General features: G+C 35.9%; 1 protein-coding gene across 1 annotated transcript; it reads left to right on the plus strand.

Moving 5' to 3' along the window:
- The first annotated feature begins 8067 nt into the window (after nucleotides 1-8067).
- LOC113291278 (protein MAINTENANCE OF MERISTEMS-like) lies at nucleotides 8068-9403 on the plus strand. The gene is made up of 3 exons (XM_026540831.1): nucleotides 8068-8230; nucleotides 8709-8957; nucleotides 9033-9403. The coding sequence occupies exons 1-3, from the start codon at nucleotides 8068-8070 to the stop codon at nucleotides 9401-9403; spliced, it is 783 nt and encodes a 260-aa protein (XP_026396616.1).
- The last annotated feature ends 3251 nt before the right edge of the window (nucleotides 9404-12654 follow it).

Below are 12654 nucleotides of genomic sequence, written 5' to 3' on the forward strand. Positions count from 1 at the left end.
AGTGAAAAAAATGATATATTCAGAGGTAATTAAATAAGTCAAACTTCCGAATACTTTATATTCGGAATCTTATCGGTTACCCAAAACACCCGATTTATGCAAATGAATGTACACAGTTTACTGAGTGCAAAAAATGATATAATCGGAAGCTAAAATATATAGTAAAACAGCCGAATATAAATAACCGGGAGATAACTTTAATCGATAAACATCCGATTTTCAAGTTTTCGGAAATTTTATTTTGAGGCCACTGTTATATTCGGCAGTCAAATAATGTTAAACTATTACCGATTGTAAAGGATAAGAATACTGAGTTTTGAAATTTTCTGAGGAATTCGTTTTTGGGGACATTCGGAGGTAAATAACTCTACATAACTACCGAATGTAGATATTTTTGGAAAACCAGTTTGGGGTTTTTCTCATATTCGGCAGTAAACTAGTATCTTGTAACTACCGAATATACATATTTGGTACTCACTGTGTTATATTCGTAAGTTTAATCTAGAAATTATCTACCGAATCTGGGTAGTTCATGGCATTCAATGCATGCAATAATCGGTTTTTCTTGTTTACAAAAGCACACAAACGCATGCAAATCGAGTATTTGAGTTTCTTAACACAATACCTGTGTTTTACATGCATCGTTAGCTTCAATATCATGCGATTCTCCATTTTCTTCCATGAAAGGGTCGTCTATGTTTTCCTCTCCACAAAAGTTTGGATCATTCAACATATACCCCAAATCGTCTTCTCTAAACGGTCGTGAACCCTCAACATTTTGTTCTTCGTCATGATTCTCACCTTCTTCTTCGTATCCATCCCTTTTTGTAGTGATAAACTGGGTTTTCTCTTTTTTTTCCTTCACCTTCTTCTCTATAACTCTAACAACTCAAAAATTAAAAAGAAATGGAAAAAATGAAACACAAATCATTCTAATACTGCACCGACTACAATCGGAAGTATGGGAACGATTTTGGCTTTCGATTGCATTCGGAGGGTAACAATGTTATCATATCCTCCGAATATATAAGGGTAATTTCGCCATTACGAATTACGCGAGATAAGGGCTGGGTATATTTTCCCTTTGGATGATCTTTTTGTTTTATTGTTGGCCCCTAAATCCTTTTGAATGACCCCTAAAAACGCCAGGTTCAAAATGTGAGATAGTGAAAATAAAAATGCGAAGGGATTCTCCTTCCTCGTTAAATAATTAGCCATTGGTACACCAACAACAATATGAAATTCCAAAGTATTTCAGGGTCCACACTACCAGTGAAGCGTAGTACTGACTCACCCTGTGATTTCAAATGCAAGAAACAAATTCAAAGTCATACAAAAATAACCGAACCCTTTTATAACAACGGTAAACATCATTTACACCTTTCAAAACTGTAGCCAACCCAAAATAATAAGAGCTGTTTACCGGAACAGCACTTAAGAGAGGGTGAAGTTGACGCACTTAGTGTTCCTGATTGGAATTTACAAAAATAACATTTTGAACTTTTATCAAGCGTTTTGTACCATTTTTATCCTCAAAAATAGATTTTTAACAACTGTTTTGGTCAAATGAGAGCAGCGGTAGTGTTGTTGCCAAAAGCTATATTTGGCAACAAAACATCGCGTACTCGTGATTGTCAAATGTTATATTCGAAGCCAAATTGTCAAATTGCCAAACGGAATATCTATATTTGATAACTATATTTGGCAATTTGACAATATAGGACCACGTTGTTATAAATATTGTTCCTGTTGAAACGTATTTTTAGATTACGTTTAAATCGAAACTCGTTTTTTAATCTCGTCTCGAAAGTGGAAGGTATTTAAAAACCCGTCAGGTGTGGACGTCTCTTAAAACTGCGTTTTCAAAAACGCTTTTATAAACTGCGTCTACAAATATACGCGTTTTATAAATGCGTCAAAGTGAGACGTCTTTTTAAATTCCGTTCGAATATAAGTGTATATAAAATCTGTTTCACTTTAAACGTTATTTATATATCCTTTTAACAAGAACGCAATTAAAATTTACGTTTAGTGAAATGGTATTTATAAATCCTTTTATATCTAAACTCATTTTATAAATTCGTGGTAGTGAAACTCCTTTTATAAATTCGCTTAAATCAAAAAAAAATTCTAAATCCGTGATAAACAAAACTCATTTTATAAATCCGTTTGATATAAATACTCTTTCTCTTCTATTTACTCTCCATCCGAATCTCCTGTTCAAAGAAACGAGCTGATGCTAGATAAATTTGGAGGAGAACGAGGTGTTGCTGGTGTAGAGTGGTTTGCTTGGTGCCGCTGGTGTAGAACTAAAAACGAAAAAGACGACGTGTGAAGATTTTAGGGTTTGCTACGTGTTTTTGTAATTGCCCAAATTAATCTCTGTTTTATTATTGCTCAAATTTAGCGGAGGGGCAAGATTAATCCTAGTTTTCATACGGCAGAGATGTCTTCATTTTTTTCTCTTATTAATACGCGTTTATAAAGCGCGTTTACTACTAAGATGTTTTTAAATGAAGTCTATAAAACCGTTTGGGTTAAATGATTTTTTGAAAACCTTAAAGATAAATGCTTTTATAAACTGCGTCGGCTTCCAAAAGCAGTTTAAAAACGCGTTGCAGGAAAACGGCGATTTGAAATTCGTTTAACAAAACGCTTTTATAAATTGCGTCTCGATTATAGACGTAGTATTAGATCACATTTAAGTTAACACGGAATTTTCAACTGCGTTAAACTATAACGCTTTTATAAAACACGTGTAAGACACAAAGAGTTAATAATTACGTTTACATACAAACGCATTTTTAAACTGCGTTGTTTATCAGAATTTGGTGTGTCAGTACACCACGATACCAAATTTCCAAATCAAATGCTATATATGAGATAGCAATTTGAAAATATAGAACCTGAGCGCTGCAGTTGTTCTGAGGACTTGTTAAATCCCACAAACATACCATTGACTGTTGACTATACCAGTTGACTGACCCAAGCACTCGGATACACTCTTACTGGACACTAGAAAAATGACTACAGAGTGTCGAGTGTTGTTGACCATGAATATTAGTCCAGTTGACTGGTCAATATTTCGACTGCCCTATTAGTGCATTCCCGAAAATGTTCCTACTACATTTATAGTATAGTCATGTACATGGATATGGACGTCATTTTTATTGGTCATATTTTCCCTTTTGATTATACATGATGTTTTTGGAATTCAATAGTACGTTTAACATATACGCGGAATTGAGCGATTCTTTAAGTCATTTTATGACAATAATTTCAAATAAATAATACCAACAATCAGTATTTAATCCACACTATATGAAGTAACTATTGTATCCATACTCTTTGATTGTGCTCATTTTAACCCTGAAAAATCAAGCATAACTTTCAGTTAATGACAGACAAAACCTTTTACTTTGTAGATAACGTCTAATGGGTCCCTACTTTGTCTTATATAGAACTACACCTGTAATTAGGACTTGATTCTCTTCAGTTAATTGGCTGGGAAATCATACAAATAATTTTTACCGACATATTTAAAATAAATGATCACCGCCATGCATATTTAAGATATTTTATGATGGTTGTGTTTTAACCATGGATTATCACCGCTGTTTGAATGGTAAAATATTATTCTACCTCAAACACGATTTCAATGGTGATTTGCTGATGATCGATCCACTGCATTTCTCCAAGTGAATAGTGTTGGGGGGTGAAAAGGCGAGGGTACCCAAATATACCTCAAGCTAAAACTTTTCCTACCTATAAGTTCTTTCTCCGAAAGTAATTGTCTATGGACTGAGTCGAAACAATACAACTAATCGGTTCACACTTCGTGTGATCGTATATGGATACGAGATCAAGACAATACAATAACGAAGTATGATTACTTGATACAAAGGTTCGGACTTAACCAAACACAATATAATTGCTTATCAAGTAAATAGGAATTAACGTTTGTGTAATTTACTTTAATTATAATAAAACAATTATAATGCTGAAATATAAAGTAAATGACACAGCAAGATTTTGTTAACGAGGAAACCGCAAATGCAGAAAAACCTCGGGACCTTGTCTATAATTGAATACTCTCAGGATTAAGCCGCTACACAAAATTACACCAACTTCGTATAGTTGAGACCAAGCAACTAAACCTATAGTTCACCTAGTTCCGTCTGTATTCCCACGCCTCCAACTTATAAATAAGTCACGTACTTGGATCAATTCCTTTGGTTCGTATTCCAAACAGTAAAGGAACAACAAATCTGTTTGGTATGAACTCTGTTCAACCAAGTGATATGAGTTGGACAAAGGCTCTTCTGTTTATCTTAACATAAACTCCTTCGTCAGGTTCTTAGATCTATCTTATGTTCAATTACCGAAGTAATCGTTTAAGATTAAGCCAACAACACTCTTAATCCAAATAATTGTGTTGATGCCGATCTACTTAATTAATCAATCCAATCTACACAAGGATAAACCGATTATTAATTGGATCCTCTTTTACCGAAACAAGTATTGTGCGCACCAAAGATTATGAACTCACAAATCAGAAATCTTCAATATGTTCTTCGTCTTTAAATATTCTTAGATCTTCAATATAAACCTGCACACAATCACTTGAATCTCTTATGATCAATCACGCACAGAATGGAGTCTGTTAACAATGGATTATCGCAAGATCATCTTTAGAACTAACAACAGTCTAAAGATCCCTGTCGAAAACTCCGAACTAGTTTGAGTGAATCTTATATCAGAAGAGAAGATTCTCAAGCATAAACAAACTAGGTGCAATCAGATTTCAACCACCGTTAGTCAATCAAATCAATCGAAAACAAAATATAAACCGCAATTATCTAGTTTCCCACCAACGGTACACGCTAGAGCTTCTCAATCCCAAAGAAGAATCTAAACTGAGCGGCCGTAAGAGATTTCGCCTAATTAGGTTACTCTCCTCTCCGAATAGGCGGCTACACCAGTAACAACAACAAAAGAGGAAGTATGTTGTTACAAAGGATTAGTTTTCTAGAAAGGCAAACTTCAAGTATTTATAGACAAGGAAGTTCGGACACCAGCGAATTTCCAAAACCGAAAATATGCTCAAGATATTCATTAAAGCACAAATTCGGTTTCCATAATTCCTGGAAATTCTCTGTCCAAAAATAATGATCGAAATCTCTCGGAAAATCTAATTAGTAAATGCACATTACTAATTCTTGTATTTCCCTACAAAATGAAATTAATATCCCTAATTAAAAGATTCTTAACTTACTTATGTTTCGATCCTCGGATTTTCTTTCTTTAGCTATTAAGGAATAACTTTCAACAATTAAAGAAATAAACATTCACAGCACGTGTTCAAAGTATGTCGACATCCTTACTTTGTAAGTTCTCTTTCACACTTACAACCTTGAAACCGATTTGACACACTTCCAAACAAGTTTAGAATTGGTTCATTTGGTTTTCAATAACTATGTGATTGATCAAACAAACATTCAATCACAATCATGGGTTTATCGGTTCCCCAAAACAAGTTTCGGTTATACCTCCATGTGAGTACTGTGCATAGTCACACTAGCTTTCCAAAATTCGGTTGACTAGGTACTAGGATCGGTTCCCCACATATATATGGTATCTAACTTATATGTGTTGCACATGTCCATAGGATCCGTTCCCCTTTGCCTAAAAACATGTTGCACATGTTCATAGGATCGGTTCCCCTTTCTGCTATAAACCTTGTTGCACCTCGTACAAGGATCTCTTCCCCTTTGTGACATACTTCACCTCTTACTAGGATCGGTTTCCCTTTCCCAAATTTGGTCAGACAAAACACAAACCCGATCATACCATCTCAGATGATTACTTAAGATCGGTTTCACTAATAAAAGTCATACCAATACATAAGTCAGGCCTTTGTGAATAGTTCTACCAAGAACACAAACAAGTTGTGAGCGGTTATACTCAATCACACATATTGGTTGTTCATAAGATAAGCGATGAATAACAAAACCAATAACACCTGGCAATTTCCTTTTCGGTTCACAAACAAGTTTATGAACTTACTTCCTTAGAACACATGTAAAACATTTTTCCCTAGGATGAAATCCTCACCTCATACCCATACATAATCACAATATCATTCAAATGATTATGGCGATGTCTTATCTACAAAGTTTAATGGTTAAGCAATAAACCCCGTATTGTATTCCTTAATACTATGTCTATCTAGAGTTCAAATATGATTCGCAGTTTTGTTTTCAATATGCACGACTTGAAAGATACCTTAGGGAATGAAACAGTTCAAGTAAAATATCACTAACCTCAAGTGGAAGGATGATTGTTGTCGTTGTAGCTCTTTGCTTCTTCACATCTTCAAGTCTTCGCAATACTTGTAATGTCTCATATCCTAATACTTTCAAGGTAACCTATACAAAGTTGACTCTAGTATATAATCAAGCGACTCTTAACATTAGTTTTGATTCACTAAAATATGACAACCAAACTTGACATACCAACGCTTGGTGGGTTCAACCGATCTATGCTCTAACGGGGGGTACCTGTAAAAAACCCTCTGATACTTAAGTTAGCTTAGGTTTTTCACTGATTATTTTAGTGGGGAAGATTGCATACCCTTTGGGGTTGTGAACCCATGTATTTATATGGTGCTAATTAGGCCCACAACCTAATTCTGAGGTGAGTATAAATTGTAATAATTCCCATGCATGCCTCCCTGTAATAATTTCCCTGCATGCCTCCCTGTGATAAATTCCCTGCATGACTCCCTGTGATTAATTCCCTGCATGCCTCCCTGTGATAAATTGAATTTACTTGCCCTGCATGCCTTTTGGAATAGTCCAGAACATTCTCTGTGTGGGCCAGCAGCCCTTCTAGGTGTTGCAGAAACTTCCTTTAGGGTTATGGAAGAACCGTTTTTTGGGGACTACTCAAAAAGGGTGGGGGGCTAATTTGTGATAGAAATGTCCACCCTACATTATAAGGGGTTTCCTAAAAGATTAGGGAAGACTAATCTGCCCTCACCCTAATTAAGGTTATAACTAATCCTAATAACCCACTAATTAAAACCTAGATTGAAACTTAAAATCAGTTTCAAAACTGATTATTTTTTTTTTCTTCTTTTTCATCTTCTTCTTCTTCGTAGACATCGACGTTAATCGTCGATTCGAAAAAATTTCATCGTCGATTAATCAATCTTTATAAACAATGCGTTCTAAACAGACACCAAGAATTCCAGGATTGAGTCCTGGACTTGCAAGTATAGCGAATCTCCCAAATCAATTTCAAATTTATAAACAACTTCAAGCAAAGTTGAGAGACCAAATCAAGCATCCAATAGGAAAAAAAGAAGTCTGATTTGAGTGAAATGCAAATCCGCAAGTAATTTCCTTCATACCCATTCTTTTTAATTCGTTATTTGTTGAAGAAATCGATTAGAAATCATGAAAACTCATTGAAAATGGTAGTTACAGTAGACAGTTTGGCTAGGATATTTTTCGTCAAACCCTAGATTTTCTAACCAACTTCCAAAAATAAGAACAGTTCGTTTAAGTAGACTAATATATGTTCACCGAACTACATAGTTCGGTGTGCTCGCAAAAAAAACTTTCGTAACCTAACTCAGTCATTTAAAAGAATGGGTTCGGTTTTGTAGATAAAATTTTTGGCTAACCGAACTTTTGAAATAAGTAGTTCGGTTACTTCGCTATTTTTATCAGGTTACCGATCTTGTGAAATATGTAGTTCGGTTACCTCGCAATTTTTGTCAGATAAATGAACTATAGTCTGTTAACTCCAAATGTTGTGTTTACTTCATTCTTTAGTTCTATTTGATTTGATAACACAATATTATATTATGTGTAGCTAATACTTTGGTTTTTGTTCTTTAGGAACAAAGGAAAAAGATTGAAACTACACTTAGACGAGGATTTGAAAACTCTCACCCCTCGTGGAGCAAAACATTTAGATTTCCGGAACCGTGGTGCCAAAAATGCTAAACATGGAGGGGGCTCGTTATAGGAAGTGAACCAAGAGAATGTTCGTGATGTAATGCAATATGTGAATGAAGAGGTGATGGAGAATAAAATTGATAATGTTATTGAAGAAGAGGAGGATGACGAAGAAGAGCAAAGAAATGAAGACCAAGGAAATGAAGAGGTTGGACAACAAAGAGAACACGTTGAAAATGTAGAGGAAGAAGAACAAGGACAGGGCAAAAAAGGAGAAGGACAAGGATGAGGAGGAAGAGGAAGAATCAGAGGAAGAGTATGAAGAGGAGGGAGAGGAGGGAGAGTATGAAGAGGATGAAGAGGAGGGATAGGATGAAGATGAAGGAGAGGAGGAAGAGGAGGAAGAGGAAGGAGAGGAGGGAGAGGAAGAAGAGGAGGAATAGGAGGAAGAGCAAGAAATTGTTCTTGTTAAAGAGAAAAATAAGCCGAAGCCGCCTAGTGCTAGATACTCACACATTCCCTCTGATAATTTGTGTTTGTCACCAAAGAACCCAACTTATGGTACTCCAAATGATGGAGGGGAAACATTGTTTATCTACAAACACTCATGGGCCGCGAAGATCTATGCGACAAAGATATTCTTTAAGTTCATTCTTAACTAACAAATTTTTATTTTTTTTTGATATTTTTCGTCAAGTATTAATAGTGTTATGTTCTTTTCGTGGGATCATAATGATGCAGTTCGTCTTATTAAACGTCAAAAGGCGTCCAAATGGGATCTAACATTGGAGTGTGACGAGTTTCAAGCGAAGGTTAAAGAATGTGTGTTATGGAGAGCTGTTGAGTATGCACATGTGGATTTTGACGATGTTGCCGTATCCGCATTTCTCAAGAGGAATTATCCCGAGACATATACTATGCATCTTCCATTTGGCGAGATGGGAATTACTCACGATGATTTCCATAGTATCACCGGCTTAACAGTGGAAGGTAAATGTCTTCGAGAAGGCTACAACCCCTCGATGTCTTGTGAAGCTCTTTAAGAATTGGCTCTAAAATGTCTAGGATGGGATGCAAGAAAGGATCAATGTGGGTTTAGACGTTCTGTGAGGTCCCCTAAACGTGACGATGAGTATAATCCAAGAGAGGCAAATGGAACATTGAAAAAGAAGGTGAAGAAATTCAAGTTGGTAAAGTCGAAGGCAACATTTGGAGGGACAAAAAAGAAGGTGGAGAAAGGAAAGTTGGTGATGGATAGGGAGACCCTTAGGCATCATGTCACCGCTTATTGGTTATATCAACTAGGAACTGTCATTTTCCCCGACACTTCTGGAAATTGGGTGGATGCACATTATCTACAGCTGTTGGAGCATCTCGATGAAATGAACAAATACTCTTGGGCCACTGGGGTGCTTGCTTTTGTTCTAGGGGGATGAGCAAAGGGTCGGGGATTAAGACAAATCAAATTGGAGGTTACTTAACTCTTGTTCAGGTGACCTTCTACATTGTTAATTAGAAAATTATTTGCTAAATTTTTCTGCTTCCAATTCAATTTTCATATATGTGGTTAATATTTTCGTATTTTCGCATAGGTTTGGATTTACGACCACTTCCCTAAATTGGGATTGGCTAAGGAAAAGACACCTTATCCCTATGGCCAACCTACAACAGGAAAATTGTTGTTTTTGGACGCACGAAAGAAGTATAAAGAAGAGCAGTTGACTTCTTCGAGGGATAAATTGGATAAACTTACGGTGAACGATGTGGTATTTCACCCATACGCTGTTGTAGATGAAGAAGACATGAATGGTTTCTCTACCGTCTCGCCTTACTATGGACCAATTTGGTATCCTAACGGCTACGCAATATATAATCCAAGGGTAGTACTAAGACAACTTTGTTGCGTCCAAATGGATCCCAACGTGGAGAATGAAAATTTCACTTTGCTGGTTGAAGGAACAAATAACACCGAGAAATATTTTGAGCCAAAACATGAACCAACTCCTACTGTAGCACATTGGAATGCACTTACTAATTACTACTTACCTTTAGGTGATTGTGTACCTTGTGGAGGAGATGTAAATGCACGTGATGATGATTATATGGAGTTTTATGAAGAAATTAGTCATCCTTTTATGATAAATAAATAACAACAAGCTAATACTGATGCGGCGAAGGCGAAGGCAAAGGAGAGGGAGGCTAAGAGAGCCCAGAAGGACATGCTTATTTGTGGAGAAGAAGCAAAAACGTTATGGGATAATGTGGCAAGAAAATTTCTTTCCCTTATAGTTTTGGGTTGTTTAAAATTATTGAAAATATATTTACTTGTGCTTAAAATTGGAATTAGGTGTTGAAGGGTATGAAATTGTTGAAGAAATGGATGGCTAAAATCCGTAGTGGAGAGTCGATGTTGACTAAGGAACAAACCGACTATTACAGGCAGTGGGAGAGTCTTATAACTGAAATAATGGTGGATCCAAGTAGGTCTAAGCAATTGAAGAGGGGTCGTCAACAAGGAGAAGGTTCAAGGCGCGCCGTGGAGGAACCAGTGGAGGAGATGAAACCCCAAGTGATGAGGAAGTTCGACCTAAAACTCGTGGTAAAAAAGGAAGTGGTAAAATGGGTCGACAACAAGGACAAGGTTCAAGTCGCGCTGTGGAGGAAACCGGTCGAGGAGATGATTCCCCAAGTGATGAGGAAGTTCGACCTAAAACTCGTGGTAAACAAAGAGGTGGTAAAAGGGGTCGTCTGGTCGTTAGTGATTTCGTATGGTTTAATTTCAAAAAACATCTTAGTTATGGATTTCGTATGGTTTAATTTCGTGTGTTTGTGTTTTTTAAACAAATACTTAAGGATTTCGTAGTTTGGTATGTATAACCCTTTTATATTTGTTTTAGAACCTTGTTTGTGTTTTCAATTTTAATTGGGTTTGTGTTTTTCAATTTAATAAGCCTAAAATTTGGAATACAGGATGTTTTTCGGCAACTTGTAATTTTTACACAGCTAACCGAACTGAGTTTTCGACAACCTGCTAAATCCTACCAGATTGCCGAAGACAGAGTTCAGTTACCTCGCAACATTTTCACTGGTTACTGAACTTGTCTGTAGGCTGAAGCACTTCATCCATAAAGGCTGAAGATATTAGTTTGGTTACCACGGTATGATATGATAGGTCACCAAACTCTTCTCTGGAGACTCAAAATTTTGCTGTTGCACATGTTGTAAAAGTCATTCTCTTGATGCAGAAATCATAGAAATCCATTCTTAGGTTTGTTTTGGAGTGTTTTTTGTATCATATACATGTTCAGTTTGTGTCTGAGCCTTCCAAAAAATGTTTGGTTACCTAATGTTTTACCATGTCACCGAACTCTAAGGTTCGGTTACCAGAGCATAATTTCTTAGGTAATCGAACTCTTCTCTGGAGACTCAAAATTTTGCTATTGCACGTGTTGTAAAAGTCATTCTCTTGATGCAGAAATCACAGAAACCAACTCTTAGATTTGTTTTGGAGTGTTTTTTGTATCATATACATGTTCAGTTTGTGTCTGAGCCTTCCAAAAAAATTTCGGTTACCTAATGTTTTACCATGTCACCGAACTCTAAGGTTCGGTTACCAGAGCATAATTTCTTAGGTAACCGAACTCTTCTCTGGAAACTCAAAATTTTGCTATTGCACGTGTTGAAAAAGTCATTCTCTTAATGCAGAAATCACAGAAACCAACTTTAGGTTTGTTTTGGAGTGTTTTTTGTGTCATATACATGTTCAGTTTGTGTTTGAGCCTTCCAAAAAAAGTTCGGTTACCTAATGTTTTATCATGTCACCGAACTCTAAGGTTCAATTACCAGAGTATAATTTCTTAGGTAACCGAACTCTTCTCTTGAGACTCAAAATTTTGCTATTACACATGTTGGAAAAGTCATTCTCTTGATGTTGAAATCACAGAAACCAACTCTTAGGTTTGTTTTGGAGTGTTTTTTGTATCATATATATGTTCAGTTTTTCTGTGAGCCTTCAAAACAAAGTTCGGTTACCACATGTATTTATCATGTAACCGAACTAATGGTTCGGTTTGGTCGCAAGTTTTTGTTTCATAACCGAACTTCTAATTTTGAAATTAAAATGTACTTTATCTGACACAAATATAGCACACAATTTTGAAATTAGAATGTAATATCAAGTAACGGCTAATTTTATAGCCGTTATACACCTAAGTGGTATATATGTGTGTCTCATAGTTAACATTTTGTTTCAAAATCTCCTAAAAATGGCAGCTACTAGTCCTAAATTTACTCTAGATGAATATATTTATTTTTGCAGAAACTACATATTATACTATCCAAAGAGGGGTAAAGAACGAAGAATGAATGGTATTATGAGTCAAAGTTATTGGGGGAAAATTCATTAGAAATTCTGCTCCGACACAACAAACCTTTATAACCGTGATCATATAGCTTTGTGTTCATTCGATTTGGAAAGATTAGAGATAGAGTTGTGGAATTTATGGCTTTATTTCATATTGTAAGGCGGTATCGACTTAGGGGTGAAACATTCGACGAAATCATTTTAACATAAAAAAATGAATGGCGAATATGGAAGAGAAAGGATTTCAAATATGAATATCATTTCCGCCTCCTTAAATACTTTTTCATAACGCGTTTCAGATATTAAATGTCATGTAATTTTATT

The sequence above is a fragment of the Papaver somniferum genome, chromosome 6 (assembly GCF_003573695.1).
Source record: "Papaver somniferum cultivar HN1 chromosome 6, ASM357369v1, whole genome shotgun sequence".
NCBI lineage: Eukaryota > Viridiplantae > Streptophyta > Magnoliopsida > Ranunculales > Papaveraceae > Papaver > Papaver somniferum.

Bases quoted from the DNA above. Each gene is read 5' to 3' on its own strand.
- LOC113291278 (XM_026540831.1), top strand. From the start codon at position 8,068: ATGCAATATGTGAATGAAGAGGTGATGGAGAATAAAATTGATAATGTT. The intron at 8,231-8,708 runs GCAAAAAAGGAG...ATAATGATGCAG, and splicing joins GGAAGAAGAACAAGGACAGG to TTCGTCTTATTAAACGTCAA. The intron at 8,958-9,032 runs GTAAATGTCTTC...TAAAATGTCTAG, and splicing joins CACCGGCTTAACAGTGGAAG to GATGGGATGCAAGAAAGGAT.